Source organism: Amblyomma americanum, chromosome 4 (genome assembly GCF_052857255.1).
Source record: "Amblyomma americanum isolate KBUSLIRL-KWMA chromosome 4, ASM5285725v1, whole genome shotgun sequence".
NCBI classification, from domain to species: Eukaryota; Metazoa; Arthropoda; class Arachnida; order Ixodida; family Ixodidae; genus Amblyomma; species Amblyomma americanum.
In genome coordinates this window covers 50247562-50273168 of record NC_135500.1, presented here as the reverse complement: position 1 = coordinate 50273168, position 25607 = coordinate 50247562, and the positions used below count along the sequence as shown (strand labels likewise).

The 25607-nt window shown below is 46.3% G+C and overlaps 1 protein-coding gene across 1 annotated transcript in view; it reads left to right on the top strand.

The window, feature by feature from the left end:
* The window catches only part of LOC144130113 (uncharacterized), a 37001-nt gene extending 12152 nt beyond the window's left edge, over positions 1-24849 (top strand). Inside the window, exons 2-4 of the mRNA XM_077664128.1 lie at positions 2025-2153; positions 7232-7468; positions 23086-24849. Of these exons, the coding sequence (XP_077520254.1) occupies positions 2025-2153; positions 7232-7468; positions 23086-23158 (439 nt within the window). The 3' untranslated portion in view covers positions 23159-24849. The remainder of the gene's footprint in view (positions 1-2024; positions 2154-7231; positions 7469-23085) is intronic.
* Positions 24850-25607: the final 758 nt, after the last annotated feature.

The following is a 25607-nucleotide window of genomic DNA, read 5'->3' as shown; positions in this document are numbered from 1 at the left end:
TGCCAGGGGAGGTAAGTACCTTTCCCGGCTTCAGCAATGATACAATAATGGCTTTTTTTCAAGCCACCGGAAGTATCTTCTGATAACCATATTTTGTTTTTTTAAAAAAAGAAGGAGTCTACAGCGGGTTCAGACAGGTGGGCGATCATTTCGTAATGGAGTTCATCTGGTCTTGGTGCAGTCTGTTTACCGGAAGAAAGTACGCTGTTAATCTCTTGTAGCGTAAATGGGCTATTATATATGCTTCGCGAGCACTGCCCGTTATGAGCAGTCTTTCGTTTTCGGCTGTGTTTTCATATTTTAAAAATGATTCTGTATAGTGAGAGGAACTAGATACAGTAGAAAAATGTTCACCTAATATGTATGCTTGTTCTTTGATATTTGTCTGTACACCAAGGGCTGTCAGAAGAGGAACTGTGAACGCAGAGTAGCGACCATCCAGTTTGTGTACTGCCTCCCATACGTTTTTTTCGATGACATTTGGCTGTTTATCGAGGAAATGAAACTCTGCCAAGATGATTTTTGGCACTTCGACGTATGTACCGTGCTTTAGCTCTTGCTTTTTTAAAGTTTATAAGGTTCTACTGTGTGGGGCTTCTGCGATATATAAACCCAAGCTTTATTTTGTTGTTTTTTGCTTCGTTGCAATCTCGTGTCCACCACACTTTATGGTTGCGTTGTGCTATTCCTGAAGATTGGGAGATAGCCAAGTGTGTGGCAGCAAGAATAAAATTTGTGAACTTTTCATTTATTTCATTGACATTAAGATTTTCTAACGCAATATTTTCTAACGTGGTTTCTGCTCTAAAAAGCTGTCAGTCTGCTAAATTGAGCTTCCAACGCCGTGGTTTTGTCGCTGTGACTGATAGTGGGGATGACAGGCATACTTCAAAAGGGAGATGATCACTTCCATATGGGTTGTCTAAAATATCCCATTTAAAATAGCTAAAAACTGATGGAGAGCTAAAAGACAAATCTAAAACACTCATTTTTCCTGAACTGGGAGCAATAAGTAGTTTTACTGGTGTTCTGTAAACAAATATTGTTGTATAGTATAAAATCCTCAATGACCTGACCTCTGCTATCGGTTTTCTCACTACCCCAGAAACAAGAGTGTGCATTAAAATCGCCAACTATCAAGTATGGCTCCGGTAACTGTTCTAAAAGGTTCTCTAATTCATGTGGTGTTACTTCGAGACGTGGTTGGAGATATATGTAATGGTTTTGTAAGCAACTACAGTGGCTGCTACGGCTTTGAATCTAGTTTTCAGTTTGATCTCGCTAGTTGCTACGCCAGGTTGCACAATGATTCCTACGCCTCCCGAGAGTCTGCTCGCCCCCTCTCGGTCACGGCGGAAGACAGTATACTTCTTTAGCACCTTTGTGTGCTGAGAGCCTAGATTGGTTTCCTGCACACATAAAGCAATAGGAGAAATTGTGTTTAAAATGTCTTTCAGGTCGTTATAGTTATTTACGAGACCTCTGCAGTTCCAGTGTATTATGAAAACCATATTATTGTCGTGCGCGTGTGTGTGCAGATAAAACTAGATCAACTTTGATTTTGCCCCGTGACTCAGAGCCTCACATTTTTTAATCGATCCAAGGAGCTCCGCCGTCCGTCCGACGTGGACGGCACGGGGCTGCCCTGGGTCGTGCCCATCGCCTCAGCAAAGGCGCTGGACGACCGTGCAGGACGCGCGCTGACTTTTGAGTTATACCTCGACCTGTGGGAAGAGGTCTTGAGGCCCGCTGACCCGGGGGTCTGTGCAGCCTGCTTTGAGGTTGGCGGAGTAGTGTTAGCTACTCCACCAGGGGGCGCGGATGGCCCTGCCATAGGCCCACTGCGTGCGGCCTGTACAGGTGTCGAGGCCTGGTGTGATGCGCCGCGCCCACGCACCACATCGGCGAAGTTTGTTTTTGCTGTGAAGGAGCATCTGTTTGTTTCGGCGTATCGCCTTCTTGCTTCCTTGAAGGAAAAGTTTTCAGTGTTTTTCAGAGTAATTATTTCTTTTTCTTTCTTCCAGTATGGAGCATGGTCTCCTCCACAATTTGTGCACCGCGGGGCAGCAATACATTCATCTGACTGGTGGTCCATCGACGAGCATTTCGCGCAAGTTTTGCGGCCGGCACTGTGAGCTGTGGCCGAACCTCTGGTAATTGAAACATCTGCGTGGGTTGGGTATATATGGCCTTACATCTATTTTCAGGAACCCGACTTCAATGCTTTCAGGTAGTGTGCTGGTGTTGAAAGTGAGGATCATGTGTTTCGTATCTATTTCCTTGTTATCCTTCCGGATCTTTATCCGCTAAACATTTATGACATCTTCTTCGGCAAGGCCTTCAAGCATTTCTTTTTCAGAGAGGCGAACAAAATCAATTCCCGATATGACGCCTCGGACTGTGTTCAAAGATAGGTGTGACGTGATGGGGACAGGAATCTCCCCTATCGGTACAATGTTTGCAAGTTTCGAGTGCTGGACGGTGTCGCGTAGTTCGACCAGTAAGTCGCCACCAGCCATTTTTGATACCTTGTACCCAAGGGCCTAGGTATCTGTCAGGCACTTTGCTACCACGAACGGGGAAATCAGTCTTGGTTGTTTTTCTTCAGCTTTGCTATGAATAACATGAAATTTTGGGAATGACAGTTTTCTAGTTTGAAAAAAATCTTCATTGTTCCGCTCTCTTTTTAGAGAGCGATCAGATTTGGAATGAAGGGGGGCCATAAAAAATTTAGTTTTTCAGTCATGGTGCCAGCCACCCACCACGGAGCCCAACAAGGGGACGGGACATGAACTTGCAAGCTAGTCCTGCCCACGCCAGCTGCACACCTCAACTATAACCAAATATCACGAAACCCAGCGTATTTCGCCACACAAGGTTAACCCTAGCCGTCCATGCAGAAAAAAGAACGGGAAACGAGGAGGAGACAGGACAGTAGTCATAAAGAAGATAGGAAAGTAAAAGATGGAAGGGAGGACAGGAAAAGGCGACTGCCGATTTCCCTCGGTCCGGTCAGGCCGGAGGTACCGTCTACATCAGGCTGGAGCCAAAGTGGTGTGTTGCCTCCGCCGAGGGGCCTTAAAGGTCCAAACGCTCGGAATCGGCTCAACCACCAGGATCCCCTTTTCCCCGGACATGGCGATGCCGCGCGCGGCTAAGCGCGGGTGCTCGGGTCCATGGTGATGCACTGTTCACCATCATCCCCCTGGAGGGATGTCCCTGCGGATGCTCGGGAACCCGTGGTGTCGCCACTCACCAACGCCTGCAAGCTGCAGACGCCCCCCTGTGGGGTCCCTCACACATCTCTCTAAGCATCCTAAGCGGGGAATGAAGAGCCCTTCCGTACACTAGTTCTGAGGAAGTAATGCCTGTCGTTTCATGCGAAACGGTTCTCAGGGCGAACAGCGTTGCCGGCAGGCGGCTTTCCCAGTCGTCTTCGTGCTCATAGCAGGGAGCACGTAGCGCTCTTTTGAACACTGAGTGCCACTTCTCGACGCTGTTCGATTGAGGGTGGTAAACAGAAGTATGGATCAACTTCACCCGACACCTCTGTAAGAAGGCAGACGTGAGTGCTCTCGTGAAAACTGTCCCCTGATCAGCTTGAATTCCTGCAGGAAAGCCAATTCGGGCGAAAACTGACAGCAGACAGTCAACTATCGTAGCCGAACTAAGCTCCATAGTTCGTTCGCACAAGTGACATTCGCACAAGTGGAAGCACCCTTCAACCATTCTAAATTTAAGGTTGGTCTTTAAACTGAATGCGAATTCTGCATAGCTCTCGCTACCTTTCTTGCTGGCGCCATTGAACCGCTGTCGAAATTCTTCCGCCGAAAGTCGGTACTTTCTTTGCGGACTGGCTTTCACTTTCTCGTAGTCATCGGCGTCTTTCGCATTAAGCCTCGCGACTATAGTGGCCGCCTCACCGGGCGACACCACTGGTAGCTTTTGTGACCATGTCTCCTTAGCGTAACCCCGTTTCTCACACGTCCTCTTGAAATTCATGAGATAATGACCAAGATCCTCGCCAATCTCATACGGCTGCATCAGTCTGTTCATTTGAAACGATTCGGCCTGACTCGCTCTCTCTGGAGTCGTGCCTCTTGAGCTCTCATATTCCAGTTTCTCTTGGTCATGCGCGAGCTGCAACCTTCCGAGCTCCCGCTCCTCTTGGATCTGCCACTAGCCGTTGTTCATCTGTTCTTTTTCTCACTCATTTTCCTTTTTCTTTCGCTCATCTTCCTCGTTCTTTCGCTCCGCTATGAGGAGTTCCCACGCATCGCTAACTGTTCCTTACTTGGAGGTTTCCAAGAGCAATGTGCAAATGTCCGACTTTTTCATCTTAACCCCTACCTCTACACCCAACTCTTCGCACAATGAAAGCAAATCTGTCCTCATCAACTTCATTAGATCCATGTTTGCTGATCCTTGATTTCACTGAACAACTGTTGACGTAAGCCATACACACTTGTCTCACTCACCAACTCGATTCGGTTGCCAGCAGTTCAAAGTATTAATCCAAACATTTCAAGCCTGGCGAATCTCAAGCACTCACCCGCAGAAGCAACACCACGCCGCATGGTCGATTCAACCGCTACCAACGAGTTGTTGTAGATGGGGTTCGGGGTCGCGGCTCGACGGAGCCACGGTCAAGTCGATGCCCGCTCGCTCCCACCCCCAGGACAGAAGTGCCGCGGAGCGAAGGAGTTGGCGGCGAAAGAAGATTGGGTTTATTCACATTTTTACAAGCGTAAAGATCAAAAGTGGGATGACTCGACCGCACTCGTTTTCGAGTTTTTATAGCGTTCTTCTTCCCTAAAAACCCTAGGTTGAGGACGCCCTCGCCGGGGTTGGAGTGGCCTGAAACCTCCACTTGCGCGCACAAACTCACACCCTCGCACTTATGGACACGCCCCGGTTACGTGTTGATCCTGAGGTAGAGGAGGATGCCGTCGAGTAACGTTTACTCCGGTAGGTGATGTCATCTGGCCAGTCAAAGGTTCCCATGCGCTGTTTACACCTGTTCTTCACCAGATGACAGCTGACGCCCAAGGTCGGGAAGAGGGGCCAAAAGCGGTCCATTGTCCTTAGAGATGCTTACGAAGGTTGGAGGCGATGATCGCCAGCCCACCGCGGTGCTTACAACGCCGAAGAGCCACCGGAAACGAGCCCATTTTGTTTCCCGACATGGACGCGGCAGTTGAGGAAAATAACGCCCGCCTGCTCGCCGCGATGTCTCTCCGCACGCGAGGCGACACAGAAAATGCGCGCTTTTGTGTCCAAACTTCAGCCCGTCGTTCTTTTGGGTCCCGCACTTCGACTCAGCAAAGCGTGTTGACTGAAGCCACGTGACAGCTGGATGCTGGACCCTGTCCTGGTGATCGAGTACGCCAGTCGTTGAAGCAGTCGTGGTCGAGTAGACAGGAGGTATTCGGAGCAACCCAGGAGAATCGTGTGCTGGCTGTTTCCAAGCGAGACCTGCTGACGCCGTTCTTAACAACCTCCACCGCTCCTCCATTTGAACTTTACTTGAAGGTCGAATTGCGGCGCCAATGAAATTGGCTTGACTAGGCAAGTAAAGCTTTCGCTTTGGAACTCTTTTTCCCGTACAGGGGCCCATTCAGCGTGCTTCGCCATGTTTTTTCGTCATGTGGCCGACTTGCACGAAATGGCCCAGCAGAATTCCCCGACATCGTCCACCTGCGGCACGTAGTTCATGTTGTCCAGCTACACCCGTATACTACAGAGGTGATCAGCTTCCACTTCAGCATCGGGAAGGAGATTTTGTCACCACAGGCTATAGTGTCACGGTGCTAAGTGCGCACAAAGCGAAATGCGAGCCGCTTCATATGCTGGGCGCTGCCTGCCTTCAACTCTTCAGTTACGCCTCTGCCTTTAGTAAATACATGCACATTCACGTAACATAAGTTTTGACAAATAAGTTTTCATCTGAAGTTTCACTGACATATATCTCTCGTATGGTTACAGAGCAAGCTCTGCTGTGAAGCAAGGCGCATCATAACATTGCCGCCCATCTTCTTAGTTTGCTCGTTTGTTGGTTCACGCTTAAGGCCGCCGGCAGTCGGCTTTATCATTTTGTTTGTGACGCGAGATGCGAACTATGATGTGTAGATGCATAGGTTTGCCGACTGGCGGGGAAGCGCGCGACTTTTTTTTTTTTTCGTGAAACAGCGGTGGCGCCACCGGCGAAAGCCCGGTTCGCGCCCGCTTCCTTCGGCCCTTGGTAAGTATGTACTCGTATGAAGCCGATTTACTTCTATATTACTATCGATATTACTGCGATATATGGCTTTATTGTGAGTAAACTGCACAAGGAAAAATGACAGAGACGTATGCATATTACAGTGTCAGGAATGCAGAGTTTGGAATATCTGACTCGTTCAGCTCGGCCGTATACGTGTAGTATCAGTTCTCCCTCAATAATTACTGTGTTCTATAAAGCTCTGCCATGAGTAAAAGTTCAAACGCCATATTATGGCAATTTTTCTAGTTATCTTCTTAAAATGTCTGCAGTATCATGAAACCGTATTCCATGTATTCTGAGAAAATGCATGCTTAGTGCATTTACAGGGTGGTCGGGGATCTGACGAACTGGAAGTGAGCGCTAGAATATGAACTTATATTTAAATTCGATACGGATGCGAATGATTGAGCGAGCGAAATAAAGCAAATCATACACATATAGGAGTGCTTAACAGCACTTGTAGTGAAATAACGACATGCGTGTCCATGCAGTCAAGCGCGCGTCTCAGCGCTAGGTTTCCTCACAGCTGCGCATCGTATTTTTTTTTTCCGAGGAGGGGGGCCTTATAACCATGAATGAAACGAAGGCTTGCGATAGATTGAAACTTGATGACACGATTTGTCATCTGGTCTTATATGCTGCTCAAATCCGATCTCATATGGCACCCTTGAGCCGCAAGCAGTGATCCCCCCTCCCGCAACTGTCTTCCTGAATTTAGGCACCCCCGTTATTCGTAACGAATTTCTTTTTTTTGCAAGTGACGGAAAATTTTCGCCATCTTTCTCAGGAGTGATAGAGTCATAGTGTTAGAGAAGTGGGCTCGGCAACACGCGCGCGATGGTACGCGCTGATTTCCATCCTCTGCTCCTTCTGCAGGCAATCGATACTGATGTTTGTTTCGGTAAGCCATCCCTGTGCCTCTAATGTTGCTTCCTGCCTGCTGATACCACTGTCATCTGATCACTGCAGTTCTACGCCTGCCGACTGCCCACGTGCTGACCCAGGACCGACCATCACCCTTCAAGACTTCTGCCCTACAGAACCCCCAACTGAACCGCCCTACAGCTTGACACCGTCACTCTGGCGACTTCCATCAGTCGAATCTACAGCAAGATCAACACTCCCCAGTCTAAGGACGAACTGGCTCGCGCCTTCCTTCAGTGGGCTCGGCAACGCGCTCATTCCCATCCTCTGCTCATTCTGCAGGTAAATAATCAACTTTCCTTATTTGCACCGCGTACTCGCTATTGTGATTTGTTAGCGTTGCCGAGCCCGCATGGCTTTCTTAATGTTGCTTACGAATGTGCTCACATTCTTTGTAATCTTCCTATCATATCCGGCGATATCGAATTAAACCCCGCACCTAACACACGTTTCGAACCCGACCGCGGCGGCTGCGTTTTTATGGAGGCAAAACGCTAAGGCGCCCGTGTGCTGTGCGATGTCAGTGCACGTTAAAGATCCTCAGGTGGTCGAAGTTATTCCGGAGCCCTTCACTACGGCACCTCTTTCTTCCTTTCTTCTTTCACTCCCTCCTTTATCCCTTCTCTTACAGCGCGGTTCAGGTGTCCAACGATATATGAGACAGATACTGCGCCATTTCCTTTCCCGAAAATGGAATTATTAATATTATTATTATTACTATTATTATTATTATTATTACCTAACACCCGTTTCACGTCGATACAAAAATGAAAACTATTCACAGCAAGCGGATGCAAACCGACAAGGCTATCGAAGAGGTAAACCAAAGACTCGATAAAATTGAAGAAGTTTGCTCCTCTTTAATTGCATTAAACGCTGAAGCAGCATGCACGAAGACGTTTGCTGAAACAACGCTAGACAAACCACTGTCATGCCGGACAGGATGGATGATGTGAGGACAGGGCCCGTCGCTCTAATCTTTTTTTCTTCAATCTGAAAGACGCAGCACAGGAAACATGGTACGTGTTTGAAAAGCACGTAATTAAACTCCGCAGAGAAAGTCTTCATGTCACCATCAAACCTACCGACATCGAACGTGCACACAGGCTTGGACGCTACCAAAGGAGCAAAAATTGGCCCATAATTGTAGCGTTTGCTCACTTCAGAACTAAGCTATCTGTCATGTCACGTGCCAAGAACCTTAACGGCTCATCATATGCAATATCTGAAAATGACTTGTCTAGAACCCGAAAAGAAAACTTACAAATTAAGATATTACCCTTATTTCAGATAACACCTCATACGTTTTTTACCACCCTTCCCAGTCTGTCGTTCCCTGTCATATTGTTCCTCCACTTCAGCCGTAGCTAGAGGCCGCCTCGCGCTCCAAATCCCATGCTAAGTGTGTACCTTTCATTTGCGCAAACGTCAGAAGCATGTTACCAAAATCAGATTGATTTCGCAGCCTTATTGAAACCACCGAAACTAAAATAGTGGTACTAACGGAAACTTGGCTGTATCCTTCCGTTTCTAACTCAGAATTATCTGCCGCTTTCCCTAATTATGATATCTTCCACCACGATCGCGAGAACAGGCGTGGCGGTGGCGTCCTAATTGCCACCTATCAAAGGTTACTCTGCTACCACATAAACGTCACCTCATGTTTGGAAATCACGTTCGTGGGCTCCAAAGCATTTATCCCGCCCGTTATCATCTGCTGCTGCTAAAAGCTTCCTGATGCTGATGCCTCGTTTGTCATGCACTTTCACGATGCGCTCGAGTCCATTACCACCTCATATCCGCGCACATCTTTGCTTATATTTGGCGACTTTAATTTCCCTCTCATATCGTGGAATGGCCTTGCAAGAACATAAAACAAGCATACTATCGGGAGCGATTTTCTCAATACGTACCTCACATTTGGTCTATTTCGGCTCGTCACCAACCCGACAAGGCAGGATAATCATTCTTCTAGCGTTCTCGACCTCGTGCTCGCTATTCATCTTGGCAGCATTTCGCCGCTTACGCACCTATCAGGCTTGAGTAATCACTCGGTAATCTACAGCATCTATCACAGTCCCCTATTACGCCCTGAAAAATTAACGAAAGCATTAAAGCTCTACGACAAAGGCGATTACGATACCATGAATAGCAACCTCACGGAATTATTCAGCTTTTTCCTTTCAGACTTCTCACATCGCTCTGTCGTAATTAAATGGTCTCTGTTCACTGATAAAATGCGCGAGCTCATTCGCACCTACATCCCCACTAAAACAGTCACCACACGGTCATCATCGCTATGGTTCAAGGCAACGTTAAAAGGCTGATAAAAATGAAAGGCTCTTCCGATACTACAAAGCATTCTAATGTCGCGCGCTCATGGTAAACGTGCCATGCTGTAGAAAATAACTTTCTCACGCACCGCAAGCAAAAAAAAAAGACCTTGTCATCCACATTACCTGATATACTTCACAACAACCAGAGGCAACTTCGGAGGGCCACAAACCTAAAAGCCACCCCGCCAATACCGCAGTGCGACGAACACGGTTCACCTATTCCACACACTGACACGGCCGAAGCATTAAATTATACATTTTCATTCAGTTTTACTCCCTAACCTGTTGGCGAGATGCCTGGCTATCCTTATTTTGATCATTCTCCTATGACGTACATACGTTTCGACCATGACAGAATAATCGCGTTAATCGATTCCATGAAACTAACTTCATCAGCTGGTATGGATGAAATTAAATCAAAAGTTATCAAGGACACTAAAAATGTTGTAGCCGTTCTTCTTTGTCATATGTTCCAACAATCACTCGAGTCCGGCATTGTACCTCACGACTGGAAAGTGGGGAAAATCCTGCCAGTGCACAAAAAAGGCCCTGCATCGTCTAGTGAGACCTACCGTCCCATCTCCCTCATTAATGATCCCTCTAAATTAATGGAGCGCGTAATTTACTCACACATCATGACCTTCTTGCAGACTGTCAACTTTTTTCACCCTTCTCAACACGGATTCCTGAAAAATCTAGTCTGCTCTACCCAATTGGATCCCTTTACTCACGACATCAGTTCTAGTACGGACACCAACACACTCGTGGACACTCCTTTCTTAAACTGAAAAAGCTTTCGACAAAGTTTCCCTTCAACGCCTCTTATTTAAACTCTCACTCCTAAACCTGAACCCACTAGTATATGACTGGCTCCGAAATTTTTTGACTAACAATCACGCATCTTCCATGTCTTCTGTTACCTCAGGCGTATCACAAGGCACAATTTTGGGGCCTCTATTATTCTTAATTTACATTGACGACCTCCCAAGTAATCTATATTCCACCGTTCGTTTGTTCGCCGATAACTGCGTCATTTCGGACTATCACTAATTGATACTTGCCATCTGCAGTGCGACATAAAACTTGTGAAAGAGTGATGCGCAAACTGGCTAATGCCTTTAAATATTAATAAATGAACTCTATTATCATTTCGGCGTTGTCAATCGTATCCTGCTCCTAACTACACTTTTCGCGGTTCCATGATATCCCACGCATCTTCATCTAGATATAGGAATCAGCCTAACACAGGATTTCTCTTGGACCACCCACATAATGAGCATAACCAACGAAGCTAACCGTGTTCTTGGTTATCTAAAATGTAACTTGCGTTTGGCACCAGCTTCCGTAAAACTGTCCACCTGTTTAACTCTTGTCCGTCTTAAACTTAAATATTCATGCTCAATCTGGAACCCCCAACAAATTAACTTAGCCAAAACCCTTGAGTCCGTCCGAGCCGCCGCGGTGGTTAAGTGGTTATGGCGCTCGGCTGCTGACCTGAAAGACGCGGGTTCGATCCCGGCCACGGCGGTCGAATTTCGATGGAGGCGAAATTCTAGAGGCCCGTGTGCTGTGCGATGCCTGCGCACATTAAAGAACCGCAGGCGGTCGAAATTATCCGGAGCCCTCCACTACGGCGTCCCTAATAGCCTGAGTTGCTTTGGGACGTTAAACCCCGATAAACCAAACCAACCTTGAGTTCGTCCAGAGCCGCGCGACCGCGCGATAAGATTCGTATATTCCGATTATTCATATCATGCGAGCGTAACAGCATTGAAAACAAAAGCTACCCTCCCAAGCCTTGAATCCCGTTGAAAAATAGCCAGACTCTGCCTTTTCCACAGGTTTTATCATTCCCCGTTCAGTCATTCCGTCATCACCCCAGCACACCACCTTTCACTTCGCATCATTCATCCGAAAGCTGTTCATACACCTCGAGCATACACTTCTGCGCATCTGCAATCATTCTTCGCCCAGACCGGAAGACACTGGAACTATCTGCCCGCTGAAGCTTTTATCCGTCCTGGCCTGGAATACTTCAAATCATTCATCACTGATCTGATTCAGTGATATGTTAGCCCACCCCTCATGTGATTCACCCTAGTGGGCCTTTCAGGTACTAATAAATAGTTAAACGTTACGTGACACATCAACAAATAAAAATGACTACCGCTTCTCTACATTCAACACTCCCTCCTCCCCACTAAGTTCAACTCCTTGGGAAACCCCTCGCCGCGGGAAATAGCCAAGCGGTCATGCAAACTCCTTTGCCACTATAACTGAGTGAGCGAACGTGCTAGCAGTCGCGAAGGTGTCCATTTGCAGCAGCAGGTGGGAGTAGGCTAGCCTTCCATTTTCACGCAGGATGATATGTGGCGGCGGCGACAGCTAGAACGGGAGTGCCGGCCCCAAAAATAGCTAGCACTCCCCATAGCGTCTGCGCTGCATAACATGTCGCGTAGTAAATGATTTTGATAGCCTAAAAGCATTATCTTTAAAGAAAAATGTGTAGTTCTGTACGCTCTATGAACTGCTGCTCGAAGTTGCGTTCACACAAGGCGGAGTGCAGTACCTACTTAGCCAGATGACGGACAACTCGCATTTTCTAAACAATTTGGGACACAACAGCACAAAAAAATGAAAATTTATCTTCGGCGGTTCTAAACTGGCTTTAAGCTGCTTCTTTTTTATTTTTACTATAAAGCACAAGGTCTGTTGCGAACTGCACTGTGCTAGAGCTGACGGAAACAGAAGAAGATAAAGCAGCTGCTGTCTCTCACATTGTGTGGTCTCTCACCTTGTGCTGGTCGTTTTATGGTCTTCTTGATTTCGCAGGCGGGTGTGATCTCACTGGGCGGTGACTGTTCGTATCACTAGCTTCTGATTGCTTGATTGTCTTTCGCTTTTGCAGGGCGCTTGCAGGTCGCTAGGGGCACATGTCGACGTCCTCTCCTGGCCAGGGGAACTCCCCCTGGTCGGCCAGCCTCCCTAGAGTCACTGGAAAAATTTTTCCCGTGACTCTAGTGTGTCGTCTTTTTGTGAAAGTGTGCGAGTGTGTGTGTGTGTGTGTGTGTGTATGTATGTGTGTGTGCGTGTGTATGTGCGCGCGTGCGTGTATGTGTGTGTTTCGCGTGTTTGCATAACTGCGGTCGTGATCGCTTCTGCTTCTGTTTCGAATCTCAAATATAGTACTTGCCCAGAAGATGGAACGATCAAAAATGCCAGATGGCAAAGGGAGCATAAAGAGAACATTAAAAATAATCGCTTCACTAGCAAGAAGGGCAGTGATAAACCGGCACGATGACGCGCGCAAACTTCACGAAACCTGATCCTCTCGGTGGTGATCTACGATGGAGAGGGCTCAAGTACGACTGGCTACCGTCTAATCGACTTTTCTCTTCCCTGCAGCTTCTTGCAAGATGTTGCTGTGAGCAATACCTCTGAAACACGTGGGGCAGGGGATTCCTCCTTTCTGTTTTGTTCATATGCTTCGATCAGTGATTTGATGCTCCCCTGCTCCACGTGTTTTAGAAATACTGGCGAAAATCGTACTCGAATATCACAACTTCGAATTCAACAATGAACACTGTTTACAAATTAACGGCACAGCCATTGGTACAAGGATGGCCCCCACCTACTCCAACATCATCATGCATAGTATTGAATCTAAATTTTTGAAAGATTGCCCCATTAAGCCCACCTTATACAAACGCTACTTGGATGACATCTTTTTAATTTGGACTGACACAGAGCAAGAACTCATACATTTTATTGAAAACTTCAACCTCGTCAACCTCAATATATCTTTCACTTACACGTACTCCCGCACTACAATTAACTTCCTAGATGTTGAGATTTCGGTAAACGAAGGCTCACTTAATTACCAGTTCTGTACATAGAAAACCGACGGACCGTCAACAATGCCTACACTTCCAAAGCTGCCATCCTCGTCACTCTAAAACAAGCATCCCAAACTTCTCAGGCACATCGATTTAAAATAATATGTTCTCATGATGAAGACTTCGTAAAAAAATTCCAAACGCATATGCGAGAAATCCTCATTAAGCAACGATACCCCCCCCCCCCCCCCCCCCTGCCATTGCCGGCGATGCCTTTGAAAAGGCATGCATCTAAACTCAACCGAGAGCAAATACTGGAGGGACGTCGATCGATACAGCGAGCAAACAGATCACCGAGAAAATCTCGTACTTGCCTTCACCAGTGACCCGCCTAACGTGCGTAACAAAATCCTCAGAAAACATTTCAACATTCTCGAACAAAGCGAGCGCCTCGCCAAAATTTTCACTACTCCCCTCACACAGTCTACACGCGACCGAAAAACATTCTAATACACTCAAAAACAAATAACTGGCCAGTTTTGGGGTGTCGACCCTGTGAAAAAAGTAGATGCCAGGTCTGCAAACACATGCAAACATCAAGCTGTGCACAGCTTGAGGCTTCAAATTGAAAATTAATGGCAAATTTGATTGTGATTCCTGCAACGTAATACACCTCCTAAAATGCAGTGTGTGCAGTATGCACTACATTGGGCAGACCGTTAACCCTGCACGAATTCGCTTGAATAAGCACCGCGCGCATATCTTATCCCTACCCAACCTTCCCTTGTCAAAACACATTAATGAGAAAAACCACCCATTTGATGCTTAACAGTCTTACAGGGTGGGTTCTACAACCCCCGAGAAAGAGAGAAACGTACGCGAGTCGTACTTTATTCACAAATTTGAGACAATTCCTCACGGCATTAATGAAAGTCCGGACGTATTGACCTTAGGAGCGCCGACTTGACCAACCTCGGTCGTTTCTCGCCAGCGGAATCTTTTTCCAAGCTTCGCCGCCCATCCGCTTACTCAAAGCTCTTTAACCCCCCCCCCCCCCCCCCCCCCCCAACCAATCAACTTTTGAGGTAAGGTTGACCAGCGAAACGACGATGATCCTCCACCGACCACGTATGAAGATGCCGCGCCCGAAACGCCGACTCCGCACACGCAACCACCAGCTCGACCACGACATGATCCGACTTCGGAATGACGGAGGTATTTGCAAACTTGATGCAATGCAAAACCCCTGGCGCTCGCGCCGAAAGAGAGGAGGAGGGGAACCGACAAAGTGAGACCCAACTTTGTAATGGGAATTTCTAGGTGTGCTCTCCTCTGATGTGCAAACCTCCGGCAAGAGAGTAGGAAATGCTCCAATGTCTCGACCTCACCACAAGCCGCATAAAGGTTTGTGGGACTGAACCCGCATCAACATAAGTAAAGATTTAAACTGGGAATCCTGCACCGCATGAGTGTCATCGCTACCTCACACTGCCGGCTTTTACACGCACGAGCCTTCCATGGGTACATGAGATGTTGGTAGTCAACAGTAGAGAGTAAGGGATCGTTGCACGGGGCGGTTATAAATTGAAAACGCTGAAATCGAGTCATTCCGAAAAGGACAAGATTAGGGACGCTGCAGGCAAGAGGTGCATTTAGAGCTGATTTTGCCAAAAAGTCTGCTGCATCATTTTGCAAAATACCGCAGTGACCTGGCATCCACCCATCCAGGAATAAAAACTTTAGTGAGCGTCTCAAAAAAGCGTTTCGTGTGGACTCCAGCGCCAACAAAACAGAGAGACAGATTGAGAGGAATAGTATCACTTGAAAAACAGTCGTGGAAATTTTCAAAGCGGCCAGCACAAGAGCCATAAACACTGCTAGAAATGTGGTTGTGTAATCCAGAACTCTAGCCGAAAAGCTCCACGAGAGAGACTCTGAAAAAATGCCAACCGCTGCCTTCTGGCCGGCCCCAGACGCGTCTGCAGCAATAACAGTATGATGCGGGAAATGGGCAAGGTGATCAAAGAGGAGTCTATTTAATGTCCTTGCAGGCAGATGTTTCGCATTAGGTAAGAAAATATGACCAAAAGCAATATCCACAGGGGACGCTGTCTAACCAACTCTGCATACAAAATTGAGATGCACATCAATGTTGGATAAAATGTTCTGAGTAAAAACAACTTGAGGGAGGTGGAACTTTGGCCAATGAGGAGTGAGAAAGAGGGCTGGGTGCGAAACGAAAGCAGGTGTAGGCACATCAGGAGCCGACTCAAATGCCCGCAAAAAAGTCCTGAGAGTTAAAAGGTGAAAACGGGAGTCAACGTCGGGAATACGAGCCTCCAGGTACAGAACTGCGGTCGAAACTGATTGAGGGAGACCTAGGCAGAGGCGCGGTGCGCGCCTTTCTAACAGAAGCAACGGATGAAGCTTATATTTTGGGGAGCCAGAAAAAAGTATGCAGCCAAATTCCAAAATAGGTCTGACATAGGCTTTGTAAAGAAGCACAAGCGTGTCCCGGCGCATGCCAAATTTTCTATTACTTTTTCGTAGTAGCCTACCTAGTGCACGCTCGCATTTCTCAACGTTAGTCTTGATGTGGGGCCGCCAATCCATACTGGCATCACAAATGACGCCTAGATACCTCTAAGATTCCACCTAAGGTATGCTGTCCGAGCGCTAGTGGGGCGAGATATATAAAGGCATGTTGGTTTTAAAAACTAGCACGCTGCTTTTGTGTACATTTAATACCAAATTTATTGTATCCAGCCAAACCTCGAGCGCATTGAGGTAATCCTGGAGAGAACGATATAGGGCATGAATGTCTGCTGCAGAAGCAAAGAAAGCTTTGTCATCTGTATAAACGTATACTGTAACATCGGGGTGTACTCGAACATCAGCAGATTGAACAGAAGTGGCGAAAGTATAGAACCTTGTGGCATGCCACTGGTCTGGGCACAGGTGTCTGAGGTGAAGGAACCGTTAGAGCAAAAGAACTGCCGTCCTGTTAAAAATTCACGGGTCCATGCATAAATGTAGTGCGGCGGGTGTAGCAATGCCAATTTAGAGAGAAGGATCGAATATTCAACACTGTCGTACACTTTAGCAATGTCAAGCGTCACTAATGCTGATACTTCATTCTTGCGCATATAAAGGTGGACTGTGCTCTCTAAATCGACATGGGCAGGCCATATGGAGCATCCGCGGCGAAAGCCAATCTGGACAGAGCTCAATGCTTTGACTTCTGAAACATGCGCTGATAGGCGGCTGTGCAAAATTCTTTCTATGAGCTTTACCAAACTGGATGTTAGAGCTATTGGCCGAATGTTATCAATACGGAAGTCTTTCTTTTAAGAGCAATATTATTTTCGTCACCTTCCAGGAGTGCGGTAACCACGCAGTTTCCAATGATGTATTGACCAGATCGAGGAGGTCCTGAGTGAAGTCTTGCGCTAAGATTTTCAGCATACCGACCGTAACACCGTCCCAACCCGGAGCTGAGGATTGCATTAAAGAAACTGCAGTTGTTAACTCTGATTTGTCAACCGCAACATAATCTGACGAGGGGTAGGGGGCGAACAGAGGGACTCTACGCTGCTCCTGAAAACATGAAGCAAGCCATTGAGAAATTCGCTCTAACTCATCTTTCGCCTCATGTGGAGAGAGCACCACCGAGCTGGTTAACTGTGTGGCTGAGAAGTTCACATTCCGTTCCATGAAACGATACAAAGCCTTCCTATTTCTTGGTGGGCTTGACAAATATGTGTTCAAATTTTGATTGTAGTCATCCTTTGCCTTTGCTATGGTTCGTTTAAACGAGGCCGAAAAAAAATTTGTAGTTGGTCCAATTTGCCGGGCTCTGATTATGCGAAAAGCTCCTCCACACTGCTTTCCTACAACGGAAAGTTGTCTTACACGCGTCATTCGACCATGGGGATGGTGATTTCTTGCAAATAGCAGAACGCACAGTGAACTGGGAGCTCTCCATAGCATTCAAAACTGAAGAAAACACTCGCTGAGCCCTGTCGGACCTACATGAACAAGGATCAGATGTAAGGGAGGCGCGCAAAGATAATTTGTAGGCTGCAAGATTAACCAATTTTCGGGCAGAACCATGATCTCAGAGGGGGCTCACAATATGGTGAAAGTAATTGGCAGGTGGTCACTAGATGTGCCACAGTCAATTTTGTACCATGCCCCTATACCTACTCCTCTTGCTGCCAAGGACAAATCGAGAACTGAGCGCGAGTGTCTGCGGATGAAGGTTATGGCCCGAGAATAGCAGCACTCCACATGATTTGCTGACATCCATGCCCATAACATATGTCCATGTGAATCAGTATAGGAACCCCAGACGACGTGATGTGAGTTGAAGTCCCCTGCTATGATTACCCTGCTAGAGTTTGCAAGCAAGCTGTCTAGGTGGTCCGTACTGCATACTCCATTTGGAAAATAGACGTTTGCGACTGTGACAGTAGCGCAGTGCGGCAAAGTGAGATCCATAGCTAGAAGCTCGCAAGTAGAATCCATTAATTTTTTAGTTATTAATGCCCGGTGACACAATTTTGACGAAATCAGGGGCTGCGTTCCAATACTCTATACGTCTAACAAGACGTCTAGTGTGACGTCTAGGAAGCAGTCTACATGTCCATGTATTGGAACTTGTCTACTGCTCACGCCGCCTCGCGGCATAATAATGTAACTAAAGCTTATGAACAGTTGTACTACTATTTTTCACAAACTGAGCAATAACGATAATTAAAAACGTGTTTTCAACAAGTTTACACATTTCATCTGCAATGACTTTGCGCGTAAACCGGACTGGTGGATGTGCCTATCGGTCAGTCTACTTGTAGCAGACGGGGCCTCTCTCCGAAGACGACGCTAAAGTGATATGCGATTATTCTTTTATTATTGATGCTAAACTGTACATGCCCCTCGAACGTGCTCGTCCAGACGGTTCTGTAAACATAAGAAAGAATACAAAAGACTGTAATCAATATGCGCAAAATGCGATACGGCTAATATACACTGCAACAGGAAAACACATACGTGATATTAAACCTGCTGTCTGCCGTACGTGGCACTCGGAGACAGCGAGAGACCTAAATACAGCAGCGATCTTTAATCCTGCAAAGACTAAAATCAATTCGCAACATGCCGGTGTACTTGTTCTGAGAGTGTAAAGATAAAAAAGAATGCACGCGAAAGAGTTGATGCAACTAATACAGCAACAGAAGAACACATTTGTTAACCGTCACGCCAGCCGTCTTAACGCACGTCGAGGAAACCAACGACAGCGACGAGTATTCTCTAAAATAAAGGTGCTAATTAAGATCCGGCATCGTCAGATGCCGGATCACGTAAACAGACTTACACCGTCCGCTGCTGTAGCAAAGCTCTCAACTGCACGATTTTCTCCTGCGTGATTCACTTCTAGGAATCGCACGTCCACGAAGATTAATTAGCCACTAGTTTGCGTACCAAATAACATAATGGAATGACTCACATTTTTCCTTTCCTATACTCCGTGTACAGTCCGACACCCGCAAGAGCACGACTCGCTCATCCGCGTACATCAGCTCCGCCATCTTTAGACAGCAAGTTAGCCTGCATCGATGTGGACTTCGGCGAAGCAGTCTTATGAGACTGCTTCGCCGAGAAATGGAACGCGTCCCAAGATGGCGGCTGTCCGGCTAGACGTCTAAGTAGCCGTCTACTTGGGAGTATTGGAACGCAGCCAGGGTCATCAACCCGCCGCCCCTACCAATGTGGTCCGCTCGGAAAACACGAAACCTGTTTAAAGAAGACTTTAAAGGGGAGAGCCAAGTTTCTTGCAAGAGCACAATATCTGGGTTATGAGAAGATAGAAGAATTTTTAAATCAGGAAGAGAAGATGCAAGAGAGCGGCAATTCTATTGGAGAACCTTTACACCCGCCATGATGCGTATTCGAGAATAGAGGCTGAAACAGCCTCTTGTGGCATATATGACTTGGAAGACGCTCTACAAGGACCCTTTTTGTCGACCTGAGGAACGGAGGGCTTAGAAGGAGAGGTTGAGGCACGACGCTTCTGCGTAAGACAAGCCATTTCTACGTCATTAGTGCAAACAGTGTTGCCAGAATGCTGTCGATGCTGTCGAGAGGCAGCACGTGAGACGGCACCTTGGGTGATGACGTGGCAACGAAACTTTGAGCACAGGCTTGCTGTGATGTTGAGGCTGTTGGAACTACAGGCTGAAGTTGAGAAACAGCCTGACTTGCAACAATGTCAGACAACGCCTGCGTGAAGCTGCTGAGCATGCGCTCGACCCCAACTGAGAGTGCTTTTTCGACGGTTGACACTATTGAGGCAGACAATGCGGCCTGGAGGTCAGGAGTAGAAGAACGCACAATGCTGGTGTATGAATGTTTTTTTGCGGTTAAGGAGTGCATAAGCGTCTGCTCGTTAGCAGCGATTCTGCTCAATTAATTCCAATAAACTTTGCTCCTGTGACCGACTTTAAAAAGTGACATCATCGGCGCTGTGACTGTTACTGCATAGACAACAGCTAGGTTGTTCAGCAGTGCAGCTGTCGGAAGAGTGACCTTCACCACACACCCGGCATCTGGTCGTCGACTTACAGGCTCTACCTCTACGTCCAAATCTCCAACAGTTGGTGCATTGCAGGGGTCGAGGATGCAGCGGGTCCGAGCAGTAGACAATTGGCCAAATTTTCAACTCCGAGGGGCATGTGCGACCAGCAAAAGTTGTTATGACTGACATCGTTGCAACACGAATTCCAGCCATCTCGCCAGGGCAGCGGTATACAGAAATAATTCCCGCCCCGGAATCCTGGAGCTCCTCCAAAATTTCTTGAATGGAAGATAACGGGTTCACTCCACGTACAATGCCCTTAGTGCACGCAAGCTGATCAGGAATGAAGGCTTTAACCGGCAGAGAAGTGAGGGTATTACACCGGAGCAGATTCGACACACTCAATGTTTACTGACTTACAAACAATGCCACGCCTCCCTAAAGGTCGCACTTCAGAGATGTCGGGTTAGTGACTGGTTATACTTTTTTATTTGCTGCTGTATTGGTTTCGGATTCTTCATTTTGAGAATTCCATCGCTTATCGGTACAAGCGCCACGGGAATTAAGTTAAGGAGCCTGTGCGCCAAAGCCAACAGCGAGCAAAGAAAAAATCAATGCAAGAAAAAACATGTGAAATGTGTGAAAAGCAGGGTTTATGAAATACTTCTGTCATGCGGATGCACCTACAATGTTCAAACAGGGCGCTGTTTGAATAAACGGTTTCGAGAGCACAAAAGATCCCTAAAGAGCGCCATAAACAGTGAATTAGCAAAACATTGCAGAGAGCATGAATGCGCTCCGCAGCTTATCAACACAATGGTCATCCCGTCATATTTTGATCAACGGACCAGGGAGACTGAAGAAGGCCTCAACATCCCACCAAAGAGCGACGTATGCGTCTGCATGCCTTCAATAGCGCTTCGTGACAGAGAAATTGATTATTTGCGTGCGATGTCGTAATATTTCACCACGTGTACAGCTTATGCGTTTTTCATGCTTCTTTCGTTTCCTTCTTATACGAGCGAGATGCATATATTCGACGAACGTGCATTAAAGATCTGGTTGTGATTCAGCGTCGTGTCCCGCCTCTCTCTTTGTCTCGTGCTGCGCTGCTCCCGTCACAAGATCATGCACCAACCAGCCTTAATTTTCACCTTGTTAAAGCACATTTCTTGTAAACAGGTAAGTCTGAATGGCCTAGCCAGCAAGCATTCACGCGAGAAGACAGAATAATTACACCACCTGTAACGTAAGCATGTGCCTGAAATTTGGCACATATGTGCGCTTAGATGCCTGAAGTCTGCATGAAAAATAAGAAATAATTTCATTGAGCCAGAGCCGAGAAATCTAGCATTAACCTTTTTAGGCTGTCCCTGGGACGCACAACTTTTTGGACACGGCTACTTATGTGGACGTTTTTAGGATGTCTTCGGGAAAAATGAGGACTTCCTGGGGACATTCCAAATGTCCTTATGGGATATTTCTGGGAGATTTTGAGGAGGTTTTGTGTTGGGATGCCTTATGTAGGTGTCCTGATCAGCTGATATTGTTGCGTGTTGCCAGGTCAGAAGGTTGCACGCCTCCATAAACGGCTGCGGTGCGCACAGGCAATCTGTACAACGGTTGCAGATGTCAAGAATCCAGTCAGCGGCGGCAGCTTGCGGATCCGGTAGGCATCTCGGTGAAACGAGTGGCTGAAAGTACCACTCGGCAGGGATTTCCCAACAAACACAAAATCTAAGAATAACCCATCGGGAAATCTGAAATTTCCTCTGGACGTGCTCATTTTTCCCGAACGCATAAAAAAAATTGCTGATGGTTTAGCTCCGGTTAAACTTAGTGTGTGCGCGATAGCTGGCCCGAAGCAGGCGAGGCTTCGCTCTCGGCTTGTCGCTGTCGTCTCTCCGCTTCTTGACGGCGTCGTTTGGCGAGCCGTTCCTCTCGTTGTTCCGGCGTCTCGGCCGCGCGCTTGGCATTCCTCTCTTCTTGGGCTCGTTGTCGAGTCGCCTTACACCACGCCACAACTTCGGGATCCGTCGACTTGGCTTCCCGAAGTCGCCGTTGATGTCGGTTGCAGTATACACGCGGACTTTCCGCTTCTTCACCCATCGTCCATCTGAAGAACGTGCGCTTCGCACCCTCTGTTTATGATGTGGCCGAGCAATGACGCACATCTGTTGCCCAACTGGGCATGCGCAGCGCACCTGTAGCTACTTGTAGCCATCTGTAGCTGTAGCCAGCTGTATTTGTAGTTGTAGCCATCTGTATTGCACCTGTATCGCACCTGTAGCGCAGCAAGGCTGCGGAGTCGGTAGCGACGACGGCGCAGCTCTGAGGTCACGTGCGGTCTGAGGTTAAGTGCGGCGCAGCGAGGCTGTGGAGTCAGTGGCGGCAGCGGCGCAACTCTGACTTCACGCGCGGCGCATCTGTTGCCCACCTACCTACCTACCCACCCACCCACCCACCCACCCACCCACCCACCCACCCACCCACCCACCCACTCACCCACCTAGCCTCTAGTTCGATTACAGTTAGGCTGTTGCTGCACTGGTTGCAATTAAATGAGATTGAGCAGCTCAGTTGTCTTATAGCTAGAATATGGTTTTTAAATCTTTGGCAGGAAGGCCATTGCAGCATTTTTTTAAAACTTTTGCATAGTTGTGGTGGCCCACTAAATGTGATCATGGCTCTAATGGACAAATCATATGTACAGTTGCACCTCTGTAATATGGACACTCTGGTTTCCGAGCAAAATTCTCGCAACGTGATTCATCCATACTAACGAATCATGAATGAAAAAGTTTTCATACAAAACTTGTCACCAAGGTCTTCTGCACATAAGGTGGGCAATGAAGTTGAAGCTAGACAGTGTTGATAGCTCGAAGTACATTAGCCTGGTTACCATTATCTTTAAAAATCGGTCAGTGACATGTTTGAACCTCGCATTTCTTTGACTTTATTCTTGAAAAAATTGGGTTGAGCATGGTTTTTCTTTGTAAAATTTCTCACTTTGAGGAGGGGAGATTACCCCCTCATGAATTCATCCCTAGGATAGTGTAGTCATAATGTGCATTATACTGAAATGCGACAGTATTTTTTTGCACTTCTACAAGTGTTGGAAATGTCAGTGATATTTCATTTTTAATTTTGCAGGACCAAGCACTTACAGCATGCCTCCTCACCTATCAAGGCGCAGTTTTCCTGTTCATTGGCCATCACCCTGTAGTGAAAACCTCATCGCTTCTGTGGGGATTCTGTTGTTTGCAGCCTTCTGGGTGTTCCGTTTGGAAAATCTAAAGAAGGCACTCTGTCTGCTGACCTTTCTTGAGAGTGCTTTTAAATATTTGGCTTAAAATAAACCACGCTTCGATGGTTTTGAGTTCATCAGTTTTTAAAAACCACTTCGTCTTTCCTTCACAGCTGCCTCTTCTATCTGCCTGTGCATATTTTACATGTCTAGATTTTAATACTGTTTGGAATACTGGTAGTGAAACACAAACTGTGCTGCTATAACTTATCAATGTTAACATGATACAGTTGGCCAGAGCGAAGAAAAAGGAAAACAATATCAGCATGAATTAGTGAGAAAACTGAAGTATAGCCTTTGTCAGAAAGTACAGAGCCAAAAGGTTTGGCTTCTAAGCCGTGTAATAAGGCCACTGAGCATCCATGGATGTCCAACATTCACGGTGGTCAGGGCAAGATTTTCTGTACCTTCAAGAGATCTGGAATGCTAGCGACGCACAACAAGGCTCAGAAGCGAACTCCTTGGGCTCTAAACTTCGACAAATGCTGTATTCGCATTATGTGACAGCATGGAAAGACATGACAAACAGGAACAGCAACATTTCGTTGACCCTAAGAATCATCACCCCACTGGTTTCTTGTCCCTGCATGGGCTAGTCATGGTTTTCATCATTTTGCATCTAGCTCGGACAGCTTCCTGGGAGCACTGTCAGCATTTTGTATTTTTTTGTTTTTTAATAGACTTCCCATTCTGCCACATGACACATTTGCTAGCATTTATACATATCCTTTTATTAGAAAAAAAATAATGGTGATAATGGATTTGGTGAACAATTAAGTTTTCAAGCAAATATCTGCTTAGACACAGGTCTTCAGAAATTCAATTACTTATTTAATCACAAGGTTACTAGTCCTTAGTCTGATCAGTGGTCATGGAAACTTTTCTGGAATTTTTCTTCACTTCGTCCTAAAGTGAAGGTGATGAATGCCTTTCTCGCGATCAAAGAGAATGCCTGTGTCCTGAGTGCTTTGACCTTAGCCCATGTGTTTTTGCTTTGCTTGTAGTGCGCACGGTCACATAATACCAGGTTGACTAATTCCTTGTGTTTCAGCATTAGTCATTACTTGTTAGCTAGATTGAAAAGCATGTGTGCATGTGTTTCTGTATTCTAATTTTTTCCATATAATTTATAAGTGCTGCATTTTATTTGCGACATGCTCCTTCAAATGGGTGGCTAAGGTATCTTTCGGGGTGCATAAACTTTCTCTAGAGCATAGGCCTCCATATATTGAGTGTAAAGTTTTGTTTTCTGTTCTTTTTATATGACTGCGTGTTAAATTGAAGGTATTGTATACATTTTCTAAGGTTATGCTCATCCTATGTGTTTCTCAAGAACAAACACAAACACTAGAGGTTGTATACCTGTGATATTTTACTCTAGATTTAGTGGGCTGCTTTAGAATGTCTGTTTAGTATTTCTTTTACTGTAGTTTGTAATCTGCATCTTGAAGTTAGCCACTTGTAATTAGCCACTGGGAATTGTTTGGTACATAACATTTTTTTAGCTAATCTTATCTGACAGCACCAGTTAGCCTGAAGTGTAGCGAAGAAGTTTTCAAGTGAACTCTGCATTGTTTTTCAAGATTTGCTATTGTATCGTTTTGATTACTTTTAGGTGCTGATTTAAAGTTTGTCCCTATCTCTAATACCTGCAAGAATTGTGGTTTCAAATGTTGTTTATTGTCCTCCATTTAAAAAAAATAAAATTGTAATCTACAGGTCTTTGTGACCTTTTCTTTACTTTACGCAGGATCTTCAATTTCTTTTCAGTTGAATAAGGTTGACATGTTAAGCAGCCTTTTAATGCTGCTGGTGTTAATATTTCAGATATATGTGTAGGTTAGTAACTGACATCTGTGATAATCCAGTGCTATTTGTAGCGGTGGTCTGTGTAATTCAGTATTTTCGAACATCCAGTGGAATGAATGTAAGTCGCATGCGCAAGTTAAATTGCGAACAGTGTTTTGAGGACGTGCTAGTAACAATGTTCCGTAAAGTGCTTAAAACTGCAGTCTCGAAAAAAATGTCTAACAAACTTACACAGCTACCGCGCACTATGAAGGTAAAATCCAAGAACTATATGTATCGGCAGCGCGAACACAAAAAGGAAGAAGGAGAAGATAGTACAGAGCGCTGAACTTCCAACTTTTATTTGAACGAAAACTGAACCCGCCCTTATATACACACACCAAGAAAAGCCCACCAGAGGGAGTGGTCAAGCCACGCGAACAAACTGGGACCCACACGATTTACAGGGCATCAAAAGTTAACAGGAATCACACTATACAATGAGATCAAAGATATGGAGCATGAATGACATGTGTAAACAAAATGGAAAAACAGGGTTGAGTATGCGCGAGTGACAAAA